The following is a 27251-nucleotide window of genomic DNA, read 5'->3' as shown; positions in this document are numbered from 1 at the left end:
AATTAATGTAGACCTGAAATGAGATTCCCCAGCTAGCGGCTTAAGGCTGGGCTTAAGCAGAATGACTTTAGAGGGTCTGAATGCTATTATAACTAAGGATTATGAATGTCATTTCTTTAATATCATTTGGTTTCACTGCTGATGTGTAGTCCAGTGTAGCTACAACTGAAAAAAATTTAGGAAGTAGTCTATTGACTAGAGAACTAGCTTAAGATGAAACTGATTTGCCCAAGAACCTGCCTCTGGCAAGAAGGAGTAACATGGCAAGAGACGGGAAATAAGCAACTTAGGTAAGGATGTTGATCATTGTAATGTCATCTCTACTGCTGTCTTCTATAGCCTATTTGCCCAGCACAGCATTTTAGGGATGGATATGGTTTCAAGAATTGACAAAATCCTCTTATCCTCTGAGTTGAGAGCCTTCCAGTTAGTCTGCTGCATATGAAACTTTTTGGATAATTTTATTAGAAGACATTTATTCCTATTAAACATGTTAACAGTTGTATGAAAAGCTTATGTATCAGTGAATCGGTGGAGGAGCATGTGTGACCTCCCTGAGAATTTTGAAACTTAACATGGTGATGATGCAGGGTTAATATTTACCTCTACCCCAAAGATAGCCAATGCCCACTGCTTACTTATCACCCTGAAGTTTACCTTGTATCATTCAAAGATTTAGGTAACAATAAATCATGTGATAGGTTTTTTTCTTGACACTCAAGGTACAAGAGATGCCCAGAAATAAAACTGCTTTCCTCTATCAGGTCTCCTATATTCAAGGAAACTTTTTGTCTACCTGTATTATTTGATTTCTGTGCAACCTTCCCATTACCCTAAGGCTTGATTTAACCAAAACAGGTTCTTGCTGGAAGAATGTTGAGCCTTTGGCACTCAAGTCTTATTTTGAGTTCTCTTTAATCAGGAACTATTTAGTTTTCTTCATGTATACTTATAGACATAATTTTCTCTCAGGCAGTGCTGTTGTCTCTTTTGCATGAATAAAGCAGGGAAATACAACAGCAGAGACTAGCTTAAGCAAATCATTACAGTTAGAGAGTGCAAAGAAAAGGTTGGGTAGCAAATTAAATGTAATATTTTGAGTGCAGGTTTCACTTGTCTGTGTTTCAATATTAATGCAGACATTGACATTTAATCTTATTGCTGAATTTTACCTGGGACCAGAATTTACAATAATCAATTCTGCCATGTGCTGGAGAAGTGGTATAACTTACTTCCCTCATGCCCTTTTCTGTTTTAAAGAATATAATGCCATCAGTGTTTTCAACACTATTTTGTTGACAAATCATTGCTGACAAGGTACTGTGAAGAAATTTAGTTCTAGCCTAGCCAAAATCAGGACACAACAGAAGCTGCAAAACGCTCAACTTCTCTTAAATCCAGAAGTTTGAAAGGAAAGGAAAGGAGGTTGCCAGTGGGAAGATGCATTCAGTTTGGGTGTGAAAATCTGTTCAAATGAATACCACCCTAAATTCTCAGCCTCATTTAATTGATTGTGCTTTGAAATATTTTTTTAAAGCCAGTCCTTTTTCTAGGCAGGTGATGATTGATTCTATAGAAGGTAGACAACAATTTTGAGAAATAGAAAAAGAGGAAGACTAGTCAATTCCACAAAAATCTGTTTGGTTGGGGTTTTTTTGTTGTTGTTGTTGGGGTTTTTTTGTTTGGTTTTGGTTTTGTTTGTTTGTTTGTTTATAAAGGGATTTATTCTATTTAAGGATATCAAATCCTATTTGGAAAATGGAAAAAAGTAATGCATTATAGTTTAATCATTAGGTGGTAAATGCAGATTCCAGAACATAGTTTAAGTCTGTGGAAGCACCAGTTCACCATTGCTGAACTGTAAAGATAATGATGACTTGTAGAACAAACATTATTTTTTTGGTCTCTGACTTGGAACCAGAATAGAGCCAAGTATGCAAAATCCCAGAGCAGTTGAATTATTAATTATTATTCTTCCTGTGGATTGAGACATATCTTTTTACAGTGAAAAATGTTATCATCTGCTCATGTAAAAATGCATGCTGAAACAAATGTTGTAGCAGAATTTTCCATTGCTTTTTTAACCAGTATCTGTATAAACCACTCATATATATATATATATATATATATATATATATATAAAATATATAAATAGCATAATAAATAGCATATATATTTGTGTATTTCTGTATGTTTGTGTTTTAAGTAGTAATAAAAAATGGCATCATGAGTAGATTTAATTTAAGTTTAATCACACAGTGATAAGAAGATGCACAAGAAAACAACTGTAGAACCTGCTTGTGTGAAAATACAGAAAATCTGATTTAAAAGGGAATGGAGATATGTGAGTCTCCTTTATTGTAACTTCAGCAGCAGCTCTCTGGAAGTTTTGTACCATATAGTAAGAATACAATAAATTATATTGTATTATGTGACAGGTTTCTCATATATGCAGGCAGAAAAAATACATAAAAGTTGTGATTTTCTAATATGTTGGGACAAGTTCATTGTCTTTTCTAAGGTGTCATGTTGGCAAATTTGGCAAATTTCAATTTATTTCCTGTATTTGTTCTATTTTAGGTCCCAAATCTGATCCCTGTTCTGATATTTAAATTGGGAAGACCTTTGGAGCCTGCACTTTACAGGGAGATATTGTATACTTTGCCTACACTTGGTGTACATAAGGTCAGAATGAAAGATTTTTAGTAAAATGAAAACTGCATCAATAAAATGTCATTAATTTATAAAAACTATTTAGACTGAGCAGTGTATATCTTGCTTAACTGATTTTTAAGCTTTTGTATGACTTCGTAGTATTTTGGATGGGATATGATATTTGTTTTAAAGTTAAACGTACATTACACTTTACTGTCTACACCATATGATCATTATATATGTCATGACAGTATGCTTCTGGACTTGTTATTTGCTAAAGTTTTTTGGAAAATGGCTTTCAGTTTATTTCTGATATTGCATTTAGATGTTTTTTCCTGATTGTACTTGACTGTAAAATAATGATTTGTACGTTACTCTTTGTTCTTGGACATATAAATAACAAAAACACTTCGTTAAAAATTTCTTTCAGATTTGTGTAGCTCAGATTCTACGTGCCATTTACATGCTGGGGAGCACAGCTAAGCTCAGAGCAATTGCCTCACGGCTGATGACATCATTATGGGAAAGACAGGTTAGAAACTTCTTGTAGTGTCACTATAATAAGTTCAGTTGAAAAACTTTATTACCATTAACCAAGGAAGAAAATAATTGTGGAACATTGCTTCTACTAGTATGTTGCTATCAGCACTATGAAGTAAATGGCGTTAATGGTGTCTGCAGTGATCCTCTAGTAGAATATTTAAATAGTATGTCTTTCATGGAATTTTATTTTCATTTCATGACATCTCAAACTGCGATTAGAAAAAAAAAATTGTTTGAAGGATGACTTTCTGCTTTTCATTATATGCAGTAAGAATAAGGTCTTAGTGTTGTGGTTTAACCCCAGCCAGCAACCGAGTACCACACAGCCACTCACTCACACCCCCACCCACCAGTAAGACTGGGGAGAAATATCAGAAGCGTGAAAGAAAGAAAACTGTTGGTTGAGATAGACAGTTTAATAGGGAAAACAAAAGCTGTGCAAACAAGCAAAACGAAAGAAGGAATTCACTTTGCATGGGGAGACAGGTGTTCAGCCATCTCCAGGAGAGAGATCATGTGTAATGGTGGCTAGGGAAGACAAATGTCATCAATCCAAATATCTCCCCCTTCCTCCTTCTTCTCTCCACTTTATATCCTGAGCATGATGTCATATGGTCTGGAATATCCCTCTGGATCAGTTTGGGTCACCCATTCTGTCTGTGTCTCCTCCCAACCTCGCTAGCATCCAACTTCCTTCTCAGCATGAAAAGCAGAAAAGGCCTTGGCTGTGTGTAAGCCCTGCTCAACAACAGTGAAAACATCTCTGTATTATCACAGCTGTGTTCAGCACAAATCCAAAACACAGCCCTATACCAGCCATTGCAAAGAGAATTAACTCTATCTCAGACAAAATCAGCACAATAATTTGCTTCTGATTTTTTTAAAGATGCAATAGAGACTTGGTCTACAAAAGCCAGTTCAATCTCAATGAAGCATTAGAGATGAATAGTGAAAAAAATAAAAATATGGTATGCAATAATAAAAATCAAAGTGGTATGCAGAAGTCCTTTAGAAGTGCTACCAATTGAAAATCCGGTCGTGCTTTTAAAGGTGTGCTGATCATTTGAAATGAAATCTTTTCTAGGATCGAATTTATCCAGAACTGCAGAAGTTCTTGGCAATGTCTGATATGTCCTCTGTGTCTGTTGACAAAGATGCTCAATGGGAAAAGCTGATTGCTAAAGCTGCTTGTATAAGAGATATATGTAGGCTGAGGTAAGTGCAAGTATTACCTATCTTATATCTTTGTAAGGGAAAAGAGTTGTTTTCAGAAAAGCTGCATCATTATTTTTTCTTACTCTGTTACGTTAATTGTGAGTAATATTTCTCAAGTTGAGGCACTGACTCAGGCATTGCTAATCTGAGCAGCTACTAAGTTTGGGGTTTTGTATTATGACTAATAGAACACACGTAAAATACTGTTAAAATTAAGTGATCTTTATCCTGGAACAGAATATGCATCTTATACTGGTCCTAGATAGAGACTTCAGATATAACATTTCCAGATTAGAAAAAGGGATAGATGACAAATAGAAGAAAGAACTAATTGTCTCTCTTTTGATCTATTCAAAGAAAGATAGAATTTTTTTTCTGAAAACCGTGTTTTGTCTCATGTACATTTTTGGTCTTTATTCAGGTATAGTACCACAGAGCACTGTTGTGCAGGTCTAACTGGATAATATATCGAACCTTTCCAGCTCTAACAATCCATGAATATCAGTACTTGATAATAATTTAGAGTTCCTGTAAAGAGTATTTTTAAATGCATTAGTATTTACTACCTGGTTTTATGTGCACCATATCATCTTTTCTGTTTGTCACCTATCTTGAGTTCCAGTTTTTGCTTTCTTTCTTGAAAGTCAGCTACTAACAGCTGAGCAGATTCAAATCACTTTTAAGTATCAACTAAAAACAAGTTCCTAAAGAAAATACCTTTTCTTTTACCTGTTCAACCTTCTTCCATTTTGCCAGACAATGTTTTTCAATAAGTTTTTTCAAAGTGAAAAGAGAGAAATTTCTTTTTTTAAAGTGAAAAGAGAGAAATCTCAATGCACCCATAGAATTCTTTTTGCCAGTTAAGTGGTATAGCTGGAGTTCAGGTGTATGCACATTTTTTATGCATTTAGAAATTATTTTGAAGAAAGTGTGAACAAATAGATAAGTCACAATTTACCATGCATATAAATCACCTACCTGATACCATTTACCAGAATTTCTTACAGAGGTAGTATGAGGAACTGTTGAGCACCTTGCCACCCACAACCCAATAAAACTGAATGGATAGTTAAAAGACTGGAAAGCTAAAGCAGCCCATACAGTCACCGAGGGAGAGACGGAAAAAAAAAAAAAAAAAAGAAAAGGGAAAACATAGCTATCTGATGTAAAAAGGACAGAAAATATTTGGTGCCAGAATCTCCACCAATACACAGTAGGGACTACTTGCAGGAGACTGCAACAAAGAATCATAAAATAATGCATTTGGACTTTCATTCTCTGTCCCTTCTTGAATGATGTAATCTTTTACTGAACACAACCTACTTAGACAAAACCTTCTACAACTTAACCACTCAGTGATCTTTTATTTGGAACTTGATGGCTGCTGCTTTAATTCCCCATGTCACTCAGCCTTTAGAGCACTCTGTCATATCCTCCTTGTATGGTTTTTTTGTGTGTGTGAACTCCCAGTTCTAGGCAGTTTTAGTTGTTGCTTAAATAAAACCAGCAATTAATAAATTTTTGTGTATAAATTATAACGTGTATGTATGTGTGAATATTGCCTTCTATTTTCTTTTTTTTTTTTACTTTAGACCATACCAGCATGGAGCAGACATGTTGGCTGCAATTTCCCAGGTATTAAATGAATGCACAAAACCTGATCAAGCTTCACCCGCTGCCATAGTATTACAGGGTCTACGGGCGCTTTGTGAGGCTGAGGTAAGATTAAATTGGCTTGTCCGTGTGTTTGGTCCATGAACATTTTTCCCGGTTGGTTCTTTTTTTAAGAGTGCATTGAGTTGCTGCAGAATTTCTTTTTCTTCTGACAAATTTAATTCCTCTCTTCCAACATAAGTTAATAGTTCCTGGGAAATTGTACCATGACTTCCTACCACAGCAGATCAGCCCTTCAGTGCATGAGCTGAAATTTTAAATCAGCTTTGTAGTTTATTGCAAAGACATCATTCTGTGCATCTTTCCTTGAGATTTGAAAAGGAAGTCTGTTTGGTACATAATTTTGATTGGCTGAAAGGCAATTAAATAATGTAATTTTTGTATCTTCTTACTGGTCTGCCCTGCTGTGTCTTGTTCATAGATTGTACCAGATAGACAGTGAAATCACTAGCAGCTGGGAGATTTACCATAATGTGTTCATTGCTTACTGATGAAGAGGGCAAATAAGCTTTGGGACAAGCTGCCCAGAGAGATTGTGCTGTGTCCTTCCCTGGAGATTTTCCCATTCCTTTTGGACACAACCCTAAGCAATTGGATCTGATCTCATTGTAACCCTGCTTTGAGCAGGAGGCTGGGCTGGAAATATCCTGAGGTCTCTTTGAACCGAAATAGTGATGCTACAATATCTCTAAGCTAGGAGACAAGGCTCTTTGTTTCCACATCCCAGACGGTGATATCCTGGTATTGTGATGCAGGCACAGACATGCTGTGAATTTGCTACTGACAAACTGTACTATACAGGCCATCAGAGTAGTGAACTAATTATATCCTGCAGGAATATTTGATTACCCATTCTCTGCCAAACAGCAATTTTATGTTTGTCTGCTGCTACACTTCCACTGCAGTGTTTACTGCAGTAACGCCAGCTATTGCCACATTATTTGAAATCACTGAGCAGTTAAAGAACAATATAGCGAATCATCCATAGATATTTGTATTCAGTATAATTAAAACCCGTCATACAATGGCTGCTAAGAAACAATTTATTTAGGGTGATTTTTTGTTTGCCTTTGGTGTGAAGTTTGGCACTTCTTAAGGTCACATAGATGCTTTGAATGCTGGCCTTGGTATTGAATGTATTTTCCCAGGCTGGATTATATTTAGACTTTGTCTTGCAAAGGGGTAGGGTTAGATATATGATAAATTTAAAATCCTACTATAATAGCCTCATCTGAGAACAGATGTATACTGTACCACTGTTGAGGACTGGAAGACTAAGACTGCTCAAGATGGAAGAAAGAAAGGAAGGAGGGATGGATAGACTTAGTGGATATTACCAATTTTTCCTGTCCAAATTCGATTCGCCTTATTTCCCCAACTACAGTGTAATGTTCTGGGAGACCTAATCTACCACCTAGCTATTCTGAAACTTTAACAGGGAATTCTCTTGTGGTTTGGCAAGCTGGGTAACCATTTGGGTTAAGTAATTTAGTCTGTCTCTTATTTATTGTTTAGACTGTAGTGCGCAATGCAGAAAGGACGTAATCGTAGACATTGGTTTTGTTTTGGTGTTTTCTCTCTCTGCCACTGACTTAAGGGAAAGAGATATAGTCTCCAAGCTTTTCCACTCGCAGCTGCTTAGATGTAGGATTTTAGGTAGCACCAAACTTTCACTCAGCTTCTCAGCTTCTGAACCAGAATAATAAATTATGTTTTCATACGTATAGTGTTGACTCAGTTGATGATGGAACCCTATACACCATGTGGCTTTGCCAGGGTTGAGTTCTGAGAGTCTCAGAAAGGTTCCTTTGTTAAAGTAATGCAATAACAAAATGTGCTGTAACATTGATTTCTTTTTTGGTTGACTCTTGTTTAAGAATAGTTATCCATTCTGCTGACTGCAGTAATTATTTTGTGTAAAGACAGTGACCATTCAAAGTGCGTCCTACATGAATAGTGTTAAGAGTATAACAGCTTTTGCAGGACTTGCAAGAAGGGCTAGCTGCTTCCTCCCCCCTCTTTTTTTTGGCAGGTGTAATATAAGGTCATTAATGAATAATGCACAATGACTTGCACATCAAAAATGGAAAAAAATCACACAGTTCTTGCCAGATCACATTTCCTCTTTTTCAGCATGTAATTTTTTTCCCCACAGTGATTTCATCAGAAGCTAGTATACTTCATTTGAAGATATCCTGGCATCTAATCGATTTCATGTATCAAGTACAGTATTCAAGCCAAGAAACATTCAAGAATAAAATTTCTAACACAGTGTTTAAATCCCCTTTCCATTGAAGTGTTGTTGTTCTCTATTTTTCTCCTAAGATTTCTCACTCTTTTAGGGCTGTAGGATACTTGAAGCAGATGTTCTTTGTCTCTCCTCAGCATCCGTAAAATTTAGCTTTTAGTTTTTTCCCATCTAGTATTCAGTGTTTTGTGGAATGGCAAGCTTGCTATTTTAAAATCAGTTTTTTGAAAATACAAGAAAACATAAACATAAATCAAAATGTATTGTATGAAAAGCACTGTGTGATTGTTGATATCTCCAGATGACAATGATATGTTAATTTGAACAAACCAGAATGAAAAAACCCCACACAACAAAAAATGAAAAAAGACTTAAGAACTTGTACCAAATATGACACTAGCATGTCTAGATCTCTAAACACACATTTTCTGCATAGCACATATGCTTTTTTTTCATACAGTAATTGGCATACCAGTGTTGTAAAGTTATCTTATCTTGCTAGTTTTCTAGAGTATTTTGCATTTTTAGAGGACAGCTTTGTGGAGCTGAACAGTGTCTATGGAATCACAGGACTTTTCCTTGGGGATTCATAACTAGCAGATAAATTTCATCACAAGATATTTATCACAGTTGCCCATTCCTCCAGGAAGACACCATGTCAAGGTTATTACTGCTTTTATAACCTTTCTTTATTTACTGTGGCTTTTATGGGGGTAAAGTACCAGTTTCCCACTGTTCCCATCCCCCTGTTCCATCAGTTTACAGTACGTCATTTTGTAGGAGTTTTCTGTAGGACAGCTGTTAAGTTGCAAGTCTAGAAAATACCATCTGAGAAGTAATTGTACAGTCTTAGGCTAAATCTGAAACTTCTGTTAGGATGCTGGCTATTTTTAAGGCCTTTTTTCACCTCTTAGTTGAAATTGGAGAGTATGTGTGTTATTATGGAAAAGAATGAAATTAAACATGCTTGGCTAGCTAATGATTTGTTAGTCTTCCTAAATTGCAGTATCAAATCTCACAAATGCACAACTTCTTTTCTCTACAAATTAATACATGTTGTTTCCAGACAACTAACTCATTACAAATTTAACATTTCTAGATAGTTAAGGAGGAACTTCCAGTGTTAATAGACATGTCTGTCTTTCTGAACACTGGAAGACTTTTTTCTTATTCTTATAAACAGTCTGTTTTGAAAGAATGGAAAGAGAGGTATCATTTTCCCTTGGAATGTTACCAGATGAGGTCTTTCTAGCCATCAGTGGTTGTTACCATAGAAACACATTCATGGGTTTGCTGTTCCTGAAATGAGTTCAACTTGAAATGCATCTTTGGTTTTTTAAACTGCACCCTGAAATGTGTTTTGTACTTACTGTAGTGATTGCTTAATTTGGCAATTACCTGCATTCAGAGATACAAAACAGTCTGTTTTGAGCAGAATAATACTATAACTACCTTTCTCAATGCCTTTGTGGAATATCTTCATAAACATACCTTTATTTGATTTCACTGTGTAGATCAGTTTGTATTTCTCTGTCTTCTGTTGCTTTGTTGTAATTTTCCATGCTGGAAAGACATTTTCATGGTATTTGCTCAGACTTTTAAGTCTTGATTTGCAATTTTTCACTTTGGAAGGCTGAAAATTATACTTTGCTTTGCCATTGCTATTTTAAAATTTTTGTCTAGACTTTGGTTCTAAGCATACATGGTTTGGGGTTTTTCTTTGTGTTGTGGTTCTGTGGGGTGGGTGGGGTAGAGTGAACAGAATTATAGTTTCTTGGGGTTTTTGGTTCTATTTGTTGAATTTTTTTGTTATTTATTTGGTGGTATTTTTTCCCATTTTATACTCTTTTTGTTGCAGTGGAGCCTGAAATCTGAAAGACAAGTAGTAACAATAGATAAATTACAGAATTAATTTTAGATACGGTGGCAAAACTCTGTAATGTTAGTTCTCTGCGGGTAACAACATTAAGGTTTGATGAAACAGTCCATGAAAATTACTTAAGTTTTCAGGAAAATACACAGCTTGTTACCAAGAGAAAGCCTGGGTGACTGAAAACATCTCACAAGGAAAAAGGAGGAACTTTCAGTATCAATATTGCTGTCTAGCCAATATTGCTGAGAAACTTGACTACTACTTTTTATGACTTATGCATAGTTCTTCAGCTAGAACTGTACCATTGACTGAGCATCTTACTGACTTTTTTAGTGCCTGAAATGCAAAATGTTGTTCTGACTGCTTGTTGAGCTGTCATGCAGATCTTTGAAGGTAAAAAGAAGCTTGGTGAGATGTTTGTTGTTTCCAGGAAGGAAATTATGTATCCCAGAAGACCAATTATGTATCCTGTTGTGTTCTAGTTACAGCATAAATGGGTTCAGTATTAGGTACTAATGTTTAGTATTTATTGTAGTTTGACAGTTTCCAACAGTTTCTGGATTCATGAACTTTTGTGTTTTGCATTTGTTCTGCAAATTTTGTTGCTTTTATTGTTTTTAAAGATTAAAGGCATTTTGTTTTGGAGGGCTCCCAGCAAAAAGATATTCCTTGGTGGCTTTCTATTGTCCCAGAGACAGTTTGCTTTTCAGCTAATTTGACCAAGTTAAGTAGAGCACTAATGTGGTATGAAGATACATGTAGAGCTCTGTGTATTGCTTACAGTGTGTTATTTATTCCAACAGGTAGTTGCTTTCCCTGGTGAAGTACTGTGCAATATTACTATGTTATGTCAGTTGATCTACAAGTGAATTTTTAACATGCTTGCTTTTTTACTTTTTATGAATCATATATTAATTCCTGTTCTCAAGAAGGAAGAGCAAAGACAAGGACTGGAAAGAAATGTTATTGAAGTGAAGTTGGGATAGCTGTTAGTAATGATGCCTCCCTCTTTGCTTGCAGGTTGTTTGCATCCGTTCTACATGGAATGCTCTGTCACCAAAGCTGAGTTGTGATACAAGACCACTCATTTTAAAAGCACTGAATGAATTGTTTTCCCTGGTTCCCTCATTAACAGTGAATACAAATGAATTTGAGGTATGTACTTATGGACTAAGATGAGTCTTTCCTTTAGTAAATCTATGTATGTAACTTTTACATAAGCCTGCTTGATCTTGATAAAATTGCACCCACTGCCCAGTTCAGATTAGTCAAATTCATGTTTCATACAATTTCACAGTTTTCACTTGCATTGGTGAGCCCTGAGAGATAGATGGGAAATTCCAGGGCGAGGTTAATCCAAGGTTTCCCTCTCACAGAATGTGAGGACATGTGAATATGTCTGGAGTTCAGAGCTGCACTCCTTTCACTTTCCTAGCTCAATCTATGTTGATGTGGCAGTAATTTGTTTCAGGTAACTGTCTCTATTTCAACTATTTATTTGGTCCAAGAAAAACACATATTTCCTTTGCTTTTGTAGAAATTCAAAGCTCAAGTTCTCAGCTTCCTTTGGAACAATACACAGAACGAGGTAAGTGATATAATTGAAAACATTAATTTCTGATGTCAGCAACAAGTACTTTTCTGTCAAGACAGTGTCAGTAATCTCATTTTCTAATAGGGTTTTGTTCCTGTTGCTTAACACTGTTTCTGAAGCAATGTACTACATGTAAAAGGTGGTAACTGAAGGTTCTAACTTCTGCCATTTCCAAGGAGCATTACAAACTAACTCTGCGCTACTATGTCCTCACCTCGAGTGCAGTTTTGGGCACCACAATATAAGAAATACAATAAATTATTAGAGAGCATCCAAAGAATGGCCACAAAGATGATAAAGGGCCTTGAAGGGAAGCCGTATGAGGAATGGCTGAGGTCACTTCATCTGTTCAGCCTGGAGGTGACTAAGGACAGACCTCATTGTAGTCTGCAACTTCTTCACAAGGGAAAGAGGAGGGGCAGACGCTAATCTCTACTTTCTGGTGACCAGTGACAGGACCTTAGGGAATGGCCTGAAGCAGTGTCAAGGGAGGTTTAGGATGGATATTAGGAAAAGGTTCTTCCCCCAGAGCCTGACACAGTTCAAGTCTTTGAATGCTCTCAGGCACAAGGTGTGACTTTTGGGGATGTTCTGTACAGGGCCAGGAGTTGGATGCAATGATCCTTGTGGGTGCCTTCCAACTCAGCATTGGATTCTGTGATTCTGTGAAACTAGTTTGACTTTTGAAAAATTTCAGCCTTAACATGGTGAAGCATTCTTGACAAAGGTGTTGCTATGACAGCTAACTCAATTCACTTGTGGAGTATTGTAATGTGGGAATTTTGCACTATCATCACCATGGTGCTGGTGGAAGTAGTATATTTAAATTTAAGACTAAAACTTTTGTCAGCCTATTAGAGTGAATTTTTCAGCCCCATGGTTAATCCCAGATGACAACTAAGTACCATACAGCCGCTTGTTCACTCCCCTTCCTTGCAGTGGGATGGGGAGAACTGGAAAAAGGTAAACCCCATGGAATGAGACAAGAACAGGTTCCTAAGTGAAATAAAGTAGCTGTGTAATAATAACAACAAAATAACAGTAACAATAATAATAGAAAGGGGATATAAAAGGTGATATAAAAGAAAGAGGATATAAAAAAAGACAAAGAGGAATAAAACTCAATTACAACCAAGTGTTGCACAATACAATTGCTCACCACCCACTGAGGGATGCCCAGTCTATCCCTGAACAGTAATGGGTACTCTCTGGCCAACTTCCCTGAGTTTATATACTAGGCATAAAGTTCTCTCATATGGAATATCCGTTTGGTCAGTTCAGGTCATCTGTCTTGGCCTTGCTCCCTCTGAGCATCTTGTGCACCTGCACACTGGCACAGGAAGCTGAAAAGTCTTTGATTTAGAGTAAGCACTTCTTAGCAACAGCTAAAACATCAATATGCTATCAACATTATTCTCATAGCTTTTTTTTCAGATATTTCTACCTGAAGTAGAATGCTCAGACTGGATGTTATCAAGACTAGATAATTGGTCTTGCTACTTTGCATTGTGTATATAAAAAGTAAGCAATTGAGAGTGTGCCTTGGGAAAATATTATTGAACTCTTTTTCAGCATTCAGTGGTTACTTGATAAGCTCTTTGCATGTGGAGTTTCCAGTAGGTAGCAATACTATTTGCTGTGTTTATCGTTTTCTTTCTCTTCCTGTTAATTTTATAGGATGCCCTTGTAGCCATTTCAGCCTATAAATCACTCTCATCATTTGACTCTGAAGAGCATACAATTCTTCATCTTCCTGGACAGGTAACCATTGTTATATGTTTGATAATAAGCACATCTGACACTTCCATCTGACATGGATTATATCCTCTTGAAAGGGAAACCAGTCCTTGTGCCTTCTCTGCCAGAAATTCAGGAGAGCCTCCTGAAGAAATACAAGCTCCTGCTGGTAACATGAGATGATGTCATGTATGATTGGAATAGCTAAGTCTTATAAGCAGGGAAAAGCAGGAATGAAACTTAAGGCTAAGCAGTCAGAAGGTAGTTTTTCTTATTTTGTTATTAAATTAGTGGCTTTTTTTTGGGCAGCTGATTTGCATTTTATGCTCTTCCGTTAGTGCTTGCATTTGAGTCTTGGCACTAAGCAACTCTTGTGATTGCTGTTTCTTCCATTGCAGTCACAGTCATGCATGAATAGGACTTTTGTTCACAAGACACAAGTCAGTTTGAAAAGTAGGTGCAATTTTTGGAGCTAAGCTGAAAAGTTTTCCCATTTTTGTTGTGAACTTTTTCAGCATAACATTTTACTTTTTTGTCAGTAAAGGCAGTCAGAAAAGAGTTGAGGTACTTTCTAAAAGGCTTTTTAAGTGTGCAGAGGGCTATTAAACTCTGAAACTTCTGATTAGGTGATTCAGTAACCTAACAGAATGAAAGAGTATAAGGAGATGAGCATTAGGTCATCTCCTAGATGAGCATTAGTCATTAGGTGACTTTTTTTACATTGTATGAGGCAGTACTCAGTAGTCATTGGTACTTCATGGAATAGTGAATCCTATGGCTTTATAGTAAAGGTTTTATTTACTGCTTCATTATATGATAGGTTCCAAACTTTAAAAAACATACTTTATATAAATCAGAGAGAAGAGTTCAGCATAAACCTTACAAATGAAAAATGTGTTTTACATAGAAGACCGCAGGATGGAAAAAGGGAAATATATAAACTCTGCTGCAAGACTAAATCTTTCACAGTAGTATATAGTTCTGTATTACTAGTGCAGTTACTTTACAGTCGTATTACTGGTGCAGTACTTTACAGAAAGTGAGTGAATATGTTTTAATTGAAAGAAATGTAAATATGTTGCAGTTTTTCAAATTCCAAAAACTGACATGAAAAGTAGTGTCTAACAAAAATATTTTGTTTATATTAAAGTGCCAATATAAAACATTGTTAAACTGAAGAAGAATCAGGGTGAAAGTAAAGTTTTTTTGAATATTAGTTCAGCTGTAAGTGTCAAGATTAATTTTGAAGAAGATTAAAGATACGTATTTACACACCCTGTGATTTTTACCAACCAGTGTTGCCTTTCAGTCCGGTAGAAGAAAAGCTTTTATTCATTAGGCTTCATATTTATGAAATGGAGTGAAAATAATGAAATGGGGAACTTTTCATATTTGGTTGGTATTTTTGACACTTGGAATCATGAATGGTAATGAGGACTTGGGATTTTTTTATGGACATTTAATTTTTTTTTTTAATCTTCCAGGCACGACCAGAAGTTGACTCACTGGAAGAGATAGACATGAATGAAGATGAAGAGGATCAGGAGGCAAATCTGTTTGTTCCGGGTTCTTCATATATCAAGTTGTTGTCTCTAACACCAGCTGCTGTTTTAGGAGGTATAATAATATCCAGTGTTTGAGGTCACTTTGCAGGGAATCACAGTGACTGTACAGACCTGCAGCTCTTTTAGAATGGAGTGTCACATTAAAGTGCAGCCTTTCTTTTTTTTGTTAACAAATGATGTGAAAAAACGTAAAGTAAAAAATAAAGCCCACAACCCACTTCTCGGAAGATCATGTGACAGGGGTCCTGATGGTGGGGAAAAATTGTTTATAATTAAAATTCTTTACCTGTCCTAAAGGGAAAGCCAGTTCCTTATTATATACTTAAAGCACTTATTGTTTCATGAGAGTGACCTCAGTAGGGAGGACTAAACAGATCTTTCTAAAGGCAAATTTGTATTTCAGCCTGGAACAGATGGAAGTAAAATGAATTTTATATGTATTGTTTTGTAAACAAAGTATTAATAGTATGAAAACAATGCTGTACACAAAGTCTGCTTAATTGATTAAGATATCAGTGCTATGCTTAATGCATAATTGTAGTGATGCATATTGATACTGAAGTATGCTTCAACAGATGGTCTCTGACACTTGTTCTGAAACCTGTGCAGTTGAATTACCAGAAATGGCCATTGTTTTACATATTTTTGTAAGATTTGAGATACTGTGCCAGGACATAGACATTGTTATTTCATTCTATGTAGAATACATGGGATCTTCATGTGTGATTGCAGGCTTTAAACATTGCCATGAGATACAGGTGGTGTTTTGTAATATTTTCCCCCCATGGAGGTTTCTAAAAGAATCCATTTGTCAAACTCTGAACGCATTGGCCTCTGGAGTGTGGGCAGCCTAACCTGGAGAGTCCTAACTACTAAATCCTGGAAGCTTTGTGGGGGAGAATGACATAACCTAGTTCAATGAAAGAGAGTGATGTATCTTGACAGAAAACTCAATCTGTAATGAATGCTGAAATAGCCAATTTTCTAGGAAGACAGGAAACCAAAATGGAATTTAAAGTGAATAGGTTGGATTCAGAGTTGCAGCAACCACAGACTGGTATCAAAAGGGTTGAATCGAAACATTCACTAAGCAGTTTCTCCCTCAGAGGTTTTCTAACATTGTTAGTTAATACAGAGTCCAGAACACTTAAGCAAAAGCTTTAGTGACTGGCTGGAGTGGCTGTTGAGAGTGAATTGTTTCACCAAAAGAGTATGAAACTGGATTAATGAGGCAATGTCCAAGACAGGCCAAAAGCCTGTTCTATGGGAGCTGAATCTCGGTCATCTCATTTGCTGGAACTCTAGTGGTGCATATAATTGGGATTAATAACATGAAACTACTTATATGAAGCATTGGAAAGTGGAGCTTTAGGTAGTATTTTGTCTCAAACTCCTTTAAAACTGGTTTCTCAAATCAGTTTTCATATTGTTTCTACATACTAGAGTCCCAGGATATCAGGAGGGGACAGCTGTATTTTTTTTATTTTGATAATTTTCATTCTGGGTGCTTAAGACTTTTCTCAAATCTGGTAGTCAGAGAATTAAAAATAATTCATAGAAAGAACTATAAGCTTGATATCGATGTTGTTATTAGTAATAGGAGTAGTATCCTTACTGCAAAAGAGATGATGCTAATGATAATAACAATAGTAACACCACCACCAATAATAATAATAATAAAAATATTATTCGTGTGATGCTAGTTATCTTTGTTTACTGTCAGATTGATTTCAATCATTGAAATACTGTATTTCTAGTAATTGCTGCACATCTAGTTGTTTCACTAAATTTATCCAGATTTTAGTTTTAGTTTGAGTTATATTTGTCAGTCTAGAGCCTTGGCATGTCCCCTGCCTGAAGAATTGCTTCTGAGTGGCTTATATTTATGTCTTTTGGCATAACCAGCGAATGCAGTAATATGACAGCAGTGATAAGGAGTCTCTATCAATGTGAATGGTTTCCAGAAGTGAAATAGCTCCCTCTCTTAGCAAATTTCTTCTCTATTGTTGTAGCCATCTTAAACAAATAAGTCTAGGGCAGGTAGGTGGATAGTGTTTTCATGTCAACAAATATCTCTTCCTCCAACAAAACTGAAGGTTGGGGGTTGAAGAGAAAGACTTAAGAGTTTCTGTCTATATCACTGCAGAGAAAATTGTTGACTGCATTCTGTGGGGTTTGTTTGAAGGATATTGGCATTACAGGCAGAGGAAAAAAATCCCAAGATGCAGGTGCCCTTCCTGACATGCTACAAAAACACTATTTAGACTCTGCTATGTGTCCTTCTGTCAACCATGTGCTGTCGTTACTGTTACTTTTGTAGCAATCAAAGAAGGCAGTCAACAGCTCAGAGAATAGTTAAGGTATTTCCTTCCGACCTTCAATATACCTGTGTCAGTTTTGAATAAAGGAGCTTTGTTCTGGAACTTCCTCACATTTCTTGTTTTTACCAAGTTCTCATGATTTTCAGCAATGCTTTTTCCAATGCTTCATAGACACTACAGCTCAAGGAAAAAAAATCTCCAGATGTAGATGTCCCTCCTTCCCATGCTACAACATCAGATTTAGACTGATGCTCCACTATGAAACAGAAAAGAAGTACTAGTGTCATTCTGGGCTTTCCAGGGTTAGTTTGGTCTCTCAATTGTCAGCCTCTCACATTCCTTTCCTCTCATGTCATTGCATTCCACTTCATCCAGCATTTGAAGAGTTTGCAACATCACTTGTGAAACAGGAGATGACCAACATGCCACGTGCTGTGTATCATTCTGCATTAAGAGGAGGGACAACACGCTCAGATCAGGGGAAGACAGTGGCAGGTGTTCCAAATTTCTTGCTGAAAATGTATGAGAGGAACAAGCAACCAGGCATGACACCAGGCCTTGCAGGTAAGCTGTCACTTTCTTGAAGTAGACAAGTATGCATATTTTGAACCAAAGATTTCTATTAATCTGAAGGTGAATCAACTTAAGAAACTATGTTTTATAACCCTTAAATATGCTTGCATATTCTTTTGAATTGAATCTTTATTAAGTTAACCTTACTTTGCTTTGGGTTTCTGCCTTGACTCTGAATCAACCTTCCTGTTCCCCTTCCCTCCCTCTTTCAGCTGGCATGTTGCTGTGTTTCGACCTCCCAGTCCACATGGGCAAGGATGGCAAGCCTATTAATCGATTTCTGGCCAGCAGGGGCCGCAATTTCCAGCAAATGTTGGTTGCCCTCATTCATGAGGTAAGTTGTTGCTGGTTCCTCTTTGCTTTTTTGGAACTATTACACCTCCTTCCCTACTTTGCTATCTCTTTTGTTTATGTGCATTGGGTGTTGGTATCAGCTAGTGATGGCATGTATGAATGTATCATAATTAACTGAAATTATTTTGAGGGACAGCTAGAATCATAGAATCATCAAGTCTGATCCTCAGCCTACTGCTGTGGTCACCCACCGTCACTAACTTGAACTTAACATGTAAATACTTTTTTTTTAAGTGTTCACTGCTGAAATGCCTCTTCTGAAAATCAGAACAACAAACAGGAGCTTTGCCTTTTTCTGCCTCGTGGACTGCTATACATATATGCCTGATACCTGTCACATGTAACCAGTTGTAGGTGAATAGCAGTCCTGAACAATGATGGGGCTCCTTGGGGAAACAATATCTACACCTTGCTAAGACTTGGCATTTTTTCCTCTCTCTTAAACGTTTCAGCTCCCTGACCTATTAGGCTTGTGGCACCAAAACTATGCAGTTACCTTTGGTGTGGTTTTAGAAAAATGGCATGAAATAAGCCCTCAATTATTACAGAAAATAAAGTGTGTGTAATGAAGTCTGACAGAGCATTTTGAATTATGGTACTTTTGAATATCAAAGTTCATCCTTGAAAATTTTGGACAACAGTAAAAAAACCCAAACAGTCCAGCTGGATCTAGGGAAATTAGTGTTCATTTCCCAACTTTATGCCAATGGGAGCAGCTTTTAACACAAGTGGAAGTGTGTTAAACTCTTAAGAGTTTGTAAAATAATTCTGTTAATACAGTCATTTTATATTTCTGTAGGAGCTTCTTGCATGCATCTAGGGGGTGATCTGGGTCCTGATTTTGTTTTGTGACTGTCACCCAGATGTGAGGCATATCTGTTGGGAAGTTTTTCTATGATAGTACTAAGATCACTGATATCAAACACTCAGTTTTGAAATAAGTATGGCACAAGGTTTGAGTGGGAAGGTTGTCTGTGCAGAGTTTGGAGAGTTTTCTGTGTATAAGCTGAAGTCTGACAGTAGAACACAGGCACGTGCCATGTATAATGCATGTGGACTACGTTCTGATCCTGTGGCACACCCACATGGCTCCCTCTGGGCTTTGCTCTCAGGTCCTGCTTCAGCATGTTCACGTTGGTTTGTCCTGGGTAACTCTCTCAGTCTTTCTGGAGCAAGCAAGCCGGTTCTGACAAAGCTGTCTGCAGCCTAGTTTGCCTGAAGTTCCCAGTCAAATGTGTGCCATGGTGAAGTTGTCTGCTTCTGGCTAGTACAGTCTTCTGGCTCTGTACCATCTCTCAAACTCTTCTGCTTTGCTAGCATATGCATATATGTTATCCATATAACATCTTAACAATTTTGGTCCTTCACAACTGAAAAGACACCAAAAATAATAATCATGTTTTATGGCCACAGTAACACCAGTGTCTGGATCCCAGTGGAATTTAGGCCAAGTGTACAAGGAAAAAAGCCAGTCTGCACCAGCTGGACTGCAGTATAGAAATCCATCCCTTGCTCTGTATCGTGAAGTCAGTGCCAATAGGATTATGAAGTACTTCAGATGTAAAGTTCTTGTCTCAAACTAGAAAAATTTAGAAAACCCAGCCTTGATTACTTATCTCAAGATATCTAACCATGTATGCAAATTTAATAGATGTTTTCCTTCTTGACATCTTTGCTGCTAAAGAATGAAAGCAGAAACTGGAAATAAAGCTCCTCATTGTCACAGGACTGTAAATTAGTGAATGTTTTCTAACTATTTGGAAGCTCCAGTGGAGAGCACCAGGGAAAGTCCACAGGGATGTTTCATATGTCAGAGGAACAGATTCAGATTAATGAATTATCAATGAAGCATCAGCTTCCATAGTATCCAGAAAGAAAAGCTCCTCACTGCACGTAATTACTTCATTCAGAGAGACTTAAGTTCTGTGACAGTGGTTCTGAAGAAAAACATATTTAATTACATTTTCGTAGAAGGCGTGTATGAAAGTTTTATATCAGTCAAATTACAGTGGGATGCAGATCAGTTCTGAAATTTGTTTTAAACACTTGCCTGTTGCCCCAAAGCATCAAATAAAATCCTGGTAAAAAAAATTATGTGTAATAGCAGTGATTATAAAATTCAGCAGCATATCCAAAATTTACTTTCTTGTGTGATCAAGTTATTTTCATAGAAACAGAACCTTAAAATGGTTTGCTGGACAAAACATGGCAGTTTTGTTGTGGAGAATGTGGTGAACTGGATCAAGTTAATGAATACATTGAATGACTGGAGACAGAAATATTTTACCTAGTTTCTCAGTACTTTACCAAGTTGATTGATTCAAGATGTAGTAAAAATAAAAATAAATCCAAATATGTTTATATTTTAAACCTAAACACAAAATATCTTCAGACAATGCTAACTGCACCATCTTAGTGAAAATCTGCAGTAACTATAAAATTTTGATTAAAAAATCAGTATTTCTATTTTCAGTTTACACTGCTTTAAGAATCAAAGTTTTTTCTTGCTCTTTCCCTTTGTACATAGAGACAGGGTGGTCAGAAAAGAGTTCTTCGGGCCTTTGGCTAGATGAGAAGCAAGTCCCTGGGTTCTAGCTCCAAGTTTGTGCCATTTCTTACTGCCTCAGATATCATGTTGGAGCTCTTCCTTAAAAACTGCTTGGCTGCTTGGTCTGGCCAAGTGATGTTCCTAAGAAAAACCCCACATCAATGTGGCAGTGTTCCACAAGCACTTGCCCTTAGTTCTCAGTTCCCTTGAGCCTCATTCCCTCACTCCCCACCCAGCCAATTTTTTCTTAGACATAAATTGTGCAGTTAAAAAACAATCTGAACTTCACTTGTCACCTTTGCCTGTGGTTGCTAGTATTAATTACTCAACACTTAGTCTAGTTGTTGTTGCCCTTCATATCCAGCAATAGATGACAAATAAAGGCTACTGGTTTCCTGTACTGACATAGCAGGTTGCAGCACTGCTTATATGAAAATCTTCAGCACTATGTCCTGTCATTTTCAGTTGTAGATGAATTTTGAATGTTCTTTGTTATATGAAGTTGTTCAGTTCCCTCTTTCCTTCCTCATATTCCACATACATGCAAAATGCTTACTGCCATGAAGAGAGTTAATTAATGAAAAGCACCTCAGCAGTTCTATTGTCATCAAACACATACACAAATTTTAGGTGTTCCTGGTAGACCATATTGTTTTAGATGTTTGAAATGCTACAAAATGCCTAAAGCTTTGTAATTAATTCCTGCATGAATATTGTATATTCATACAGTATTTTGCAGGCCTGCTTTTGTTGGCTTTCACAAGTGTGGATTACATGGGTAACTTCACAAATCACTTCAAGACCAGATAAACCTGATACACAGACTCATTTAGGTTGGAGAAGACCTCATTGGGACCAATCTTTGACCAGTCACCACCTTCTCATCTAGACTATAGCACTATGTGCCGCATTCAGACATTTGTTGAACACCTTCAGGGACGGTGAATACTCCTCCTCCCTGGACAGTCCATTCCAATGCTTAACAGATCTTTACATTAAGAAATTCCTCCTGATATCCAGCCTGAGTCTTCCCTGGCACAGTTTCAGCTATGTACTCTTGTCTTATCCATTATTGTCTGAGAGAAAAGACTAATCCCCACCTGGCTACACCCTCCTTTCAGGTGGTTGTAGAGAGCAGTAAGGTCCCAATGATCTTCTTTTCTCCAGGCTACATAGCCCCAGCTCCCTCAGGCAGTCCTAACAAACAGGACTTGTGCTCCAGATGATTCACTAGCTCTGCTGTCTTTCTCTGGACATGCTCCAGCACCTTGGCATTCTTCCTGAAGTGAGGGGCTCAGAAATTAAGACAGGATTCAAGCTGTGGTCTCCCCAGTTCCAAGGACACAGATATAATCACTGCCCTGGCCCTGCTGGTCACACAATTGTTGATCCAGCCCTTCTTGGCCACCTGGGCACAATGCTGACTCATGTTTAGATGTCTGTTGACTTGCAGAATTAGACTATATAGTCTAATGCACAAGTCTAAAATAGTTTCAGAGTAGAGGCCAAGGGGAAGACTGGACTTGCTGCAGGTTCCTTAGGAATCCAAGGAAGGCAATTCTAATTGGAACCTTGACTGCTCATAAACTTTTGGAGGAATTGATGAGCAGACATGAGCAGGAGGTGTGAATATAATTGTAACTAAAAGGAAGGACTAGTGTTCATTAGTCATTATTAGGATGAGATTTCCTGGTTTTTTACTACAGGTCATATTTGTATTGTCTACAAGATGGAGTATGTTATCTTTTTTGATTGACTTTTAAAATGTTTTTATTTTTATAGATGTATTAGTACTTATTCACAAGTCTTTCAGGTTCACTGAAAGCAGTGAGCATAGAGCTTTAGGATGGTCTTTTGCTTTTTGTTAAAAAGTCCAAGTGAAGAAAGAATACTGACTACTTTACGTAGATAATTAGGGTCATAAAATAGAGATGAATAAGCAGGAAGACTCCAGAAAATAATGATACAGGGGGAGGTCAGTTATTTATCTTGGTTAACAATTCTGCTTTTAGAAACTTCTAAGATCTTCACAAACCGTGAAGAAACATTTGCCAGTGCTGCTAAGTGTTGTGCTTATTGCCTCATACAGTTTCACTGTCTCTCTGGGATCAATTACTTGTGGCACTGCCTCAAGCAACCACTTTTAACTGGCCTGGGTAATGAAGTTGAAAGTAACTTGGTGTGGGTAAAATCAGAAAGGAGAATAAAGTACATGATCATTTTAATTTCCTACAGCCTTGTGTAATGGGCCGTGGAAATGAGTGACTGTTTGTCTGCAAATCATAGACTGGAGAACATAGATTCTGCATAAATTGGACTTAATGTAACTGCTTCTAACCTTTCTGGTGTGTTGCACAGGTTAATATTCAGCCTTCTGAATGGCACCACTCCATACTGCTGCCACAGACCTGGTTAGGATTTATGAGTCGAACCTACAGTGCAGTCCTGCAGGTAATTTTGAGGTATATATTATTGTGGACATTCATGCTTATTCAAGTAGTATGGGTTTTAATTTGACCAGCAAGAGCTGGTAACTCATACAAGTTACAAAAAAAAATAAAGCTTGAGGTGCTTGATTATAACATTTATAAAAAAGAAATAAAAATGACTCTTCAGCTACTGACAGCACAATCTGGGATGCTTTATAGAAGTGGAGTTTCTACTTACAGTTCAGGTTCATGCAGGTTTGTTCATGTGTCAGCTTACAGAAAGTGTCAATTTTTAGAATTTTTAGAAGATGAAATTTTAGCTAGAGCTCTAACCTATTGCTTGCGTAGAAATTTTGAAATAGTAATACCATAAAGGAGACAGAAGCTATCGAGAGATGATTCATTAAAAAGAACTTCCCCTTAATCAGCATGTCATTCTGCTGCATTGTAAGAGACTCCTCTTCGAATTTTTTCAACATTATCTAATGATTAAGAAATGTCTTAAAGTCTCTCATTAGGTTAGCTGACCTGGTATCTAGACCAATGTAGTATAATTTGATTTTCAACAGGAAAATTATCTAAAAAAAGTTTAGCAAAAGCTTCCTTCCAGAATGCTCTCTTTGTGCTACTAGAAGGGTTTATTTGTCTGTATTTCCAGGCCACATCAGCTGTTTTCAGCATGAGCAGCTCAGGTTGCTGAACAAATTCTAGAAGCTTTGCTCCTTGTTTTGCTGTGCAGCAAAACATATGCTTCCCTCACATTTTCAAAACAATTTTTATCTTGACCATCAACAAAATGCAAGATCCTCTACCAAGCCAACCCCATTACAAAATAAGCAGCAGCTATTCAAATTGCAGGTTTAGGTCTTGGGGGACATTGTCTCTTGCATTTAATTACTTTCCTATTTTTCTTCTCTTCTAAGTCAAGATTTCACACAGAGCTTAGCATGTACCAGATTTTTTCTAAAGGATCAGTAGAATTCTTTCCATTTTACAGGACAGTAGAGCCTGTGTTTGTTGCTTCTTACTTAATCCTTACACTTTTTTAGTACATTTCCTCAGAGGTGGCCAAAAGAGACTGCAGTATAAGATGAGTAGTCTGGACAGTACATAATTCAGTGTTTCTGAGCTGCTATACTGCCTTCTTTTTAGTCAGTGTGTTGATGTACTCCTTTAATCTCTGTGGAGGGTCACTTTTTGAGTGAGACCTGGATTGTCAAGATTCACTGTGTTGTATTTTCAGGTTGGTATGTACATCCAAACTACAAGCATTCGATACCAAAAAATACAGCATATGTGCCTGTATTTTTTCATTTAAGGCTTAATAATCTGCTAAGGAGCAGTAATTCACAACCTAAACAAGTGAAGTTATAGTTCTCTTGATTTGAGACAGAATGTTAAAACAAAGCTGCTTTAGATATTTTTAGATAACATATATGTTACAACATGTTAGAGGGCAGAATCTATATCACCTCTTTAAATGTACAGAAAAAATGGTGTAGGAAATCACAGGGAGGTCAGAGTTATGTAAAGTAAAAGAATGAGGAATTCTGCCTTAAGTAGAGCATCAAGAAAACAGTATTTTACTTTTAGAATCCATTTTAGCTATCAGGCTTCTAAAGCTCAGTCCCTGCTTGTTGTAGCCTTTCCCAAGGGCACTTGGCTCTGCATGTACTATATAGATGCCTCAGTATTTGTGGTTGTTTATGCCATCTGCAGATGGTTTTTCTTACTCAGAACAAAAAATTATGGATTCTTCTCCTTAATATATTGTATATTACAGTGGGATCCCCTATGCAAAGCAGTCAAGGTCACTTATGAACTAGCCCTTAGGTTAGGCTACCTGTGTTACCTGAGTGTTCTCTGAAGAAATATTATGTCGATAAACCTTATAAGATCCATTTTTTACTTTTTTTTTTGCAATTCTGCAGGGGAGGCAGGCAGAGCTGGAGATGCAGTTAAAACGTGGAAAAGAGGATCCTGAAGAGGTGCAGTACAAACAATTTACAGCCTGGCTATGGTAAGGAAGTGCCTGTGTGCTCCTGACCACTTGTAGTGGCAAGTAAGGGGATAGAGGAGGACAAGGTTTTAAAGCCTTCAATTTTGCAAGTTTAAAGACTGTATGAGCACTAATGAAAAAAAAACCCTGAAACTCAGCAACAACCAACCACCAGATACAGTGACCATAGTGGGAGAAGTGAGTGGAAAGGAGGAATATTGGGTAATTGTAAGGGTTTCCATATGCATGAGTTTCCCCTCTGCAGAGCCTGAAAACTTTGTAGGGTGAGCAGTTGGAAAGAGTGAAGTAATGCCGTGGTTTTATAGGATGCTAAAAGAGAAAGGTTATGCAAAGATAAAAATTTCTTTCTTGAGAGTGTAATGAGCTATTTCACTGAAAATACCTTGATGAAAGAAATGCAAGTCACAATCTCACATATGTCATGGTGGACTGATGCTAAGTTACCATTACTGAGTGTGAGAATATTGTTTAAAGCAAACACATGATGCACACCCTGATCCATATTCTGCACTAATTCTGTTGTTGTCAGGTGAGAAGTGTCTCTCAGTCAGGATTTAGCCATGTACGTGCATGGCCAGGAGAAGAAGGTGCGAAGTGGGAGGATTTACAAGAGAAAAAACTATCTATCCATGGACAGTATAAATATCTGGGTTTGTGCTTGTTCATAAGTGTATTGGAATCAAAATATGTACAAAGCCAAAATGCTTTTTGTGTATTTCAATCTAAAAGGTGTGTTATTAAATCCCACTCAAGAGGAATTCAGAATTTGTTCTGAATTCTAGCTAATTCTGGAATAGAGGCTTGCTTTGTAAGATCCAGAATGCTACAGTGTTGTAGAAAAGTACTTTATTGGTGACTGATCCTTCTCTTGATAGGGTATAAAAAGGCCGGTAGCAATGCTGCTTTCATAGATTTCTCCTGAAAGAATTTCTGTTCTTTATTTCCTAAATGGTAATAATGTAAGCTATGTTAAAAGTGAACAGAATTCCCTTTATCAGGAAAAAAATCAAAGCAGGAAATTAACTGGAGCCCAGTAGTAGCTTTAGTTTCTTTTCCAGTTCACAATTATTTGCTTGGTTCCTCAGGGCCCTAACTTCAGCAGCTGTTAAGCATTTTTGTTGCTCACTAGGGTTAACCTAATTGTGGACAATGTGGTATAAACTTTAGTGTTAACCCTTTATTATGTAAATTTTGCAAATTTTTTTGGTGCAATTTTGCATTGGTATTTACCAAGTTGTAAATGCTTCTGGTGTGGTGGCTTTGAAACTGTGCAAAAGTAGTGTGATTGTGAAGAAAGATCTGGGTAGATTTCGTTGAAAGCTTGGGTGTAACTCAGTCTTATAACATACAGCTCTGTTTTAGGGGATGTGCATTTTCAGTCTAAAGTTGTTTTTCTATGTAGAATGACATTCATGGCGATGACAGAATTGTATGTTTTATAACAGAGGATCTCTCTCCTCATCCACACCTTTCAGTGTAGGAGATTGATTGTGTCTCTGCTTCAGTCTTGATATGAATGCAAAATGAAACAATTGAAAACAAGTAGCCTGTTATAACTCAACTATAATAATGTGTAAGAAATTGTAACCCCTCCCATGGCTTTAATTTAAATTGATTCAAGTTTATATACCATGTTATAGCATAACTGCCTGTAGTGGTTTCCAGAAATAAAGTGTAGAATAAATTGTAATGGTTGTCCTTTAAACAGCATTCAGATTTCATTATGCTAGAACATAGCACAATGATCTGGAAACTTATGCGTTTGATGTGCTCCAAAAGCATATTTATGGCTATTGCATGAACCAGCAATTTACAAAGAGTGGTATTAAGTCAAATAAGAGCCCTTTATAAAACACTTGGAGTGCACATGAGCCTGAAGAAACTTGGGGTGGTGCAAAAATT

General features: G+C 37.0%; 1 protein-coding gene across 1 annotated transcript in view; it reads left to right on the top strand.

Moving 5' to 3' along the window:
• Nucleotides 1–27251, top strand: part of FOCAD (focadhesin) — a 90698-nt gene that overhangs the window by 38208 nt on the left and 25239 nt on the right. Inside the window, exons 13-24 of the mRNA XM_071424926.1 lie at nt 2581–2685; nt 3086–3187; nt 4283–4413; nt 6006–6132; nt 11229–11363; nt 11746–11796; nt 13480–13563; nt 15024–15156; nt 17801–17989; nt 18211–18332; nt 23259–23351; nt 25261–25349. Of these exons, the coding sequence (XP_071281027.1) occupies nt 2581–2685; nt 3086–3187; nt 4283–4413; nt 6006–6132; nt 11229–11363; nt 11746–11796; nt 13480–13563; nt 15024–15156; nt 17801–17989; nt 18211–18332; nt 23259–23351; nt 25261–25349 (1361 nt within the window). The remainder of the gene's footprint in view (nt 1–2580; nt 2686–3085; nt 3188–4282; nt 4414–6005; nt 6133–11228; nt 11364–11745; nt 11797–13479; nt 13564–15023; nt 15157–17800; nt 17990–18210; nt 18333–23258; nt 23352–25260; nt 25350–27251) is intronic.

Source organism: Agelaius tricolor, unplaced genomic scaffold (genome assembly GCF_023055355.1).
Source record: "Agelaius tricolor isolate 1412-34295 unplaced genomic scaffold, bAgeTri1.0.p SCAF_4, whole genome shotgun sequence".
Lineage (NCBI taxonomy): Eukaryota > Metazoa > Chordata > Aves > Passeriformes > Icteridae > Agelaius > Agelaius tricolor.
The sequence above is the reverse complement of the archived record's forward strand: the minus strand, read 5'-3'. Positions and strand labels throughout refer to the sequence as shown.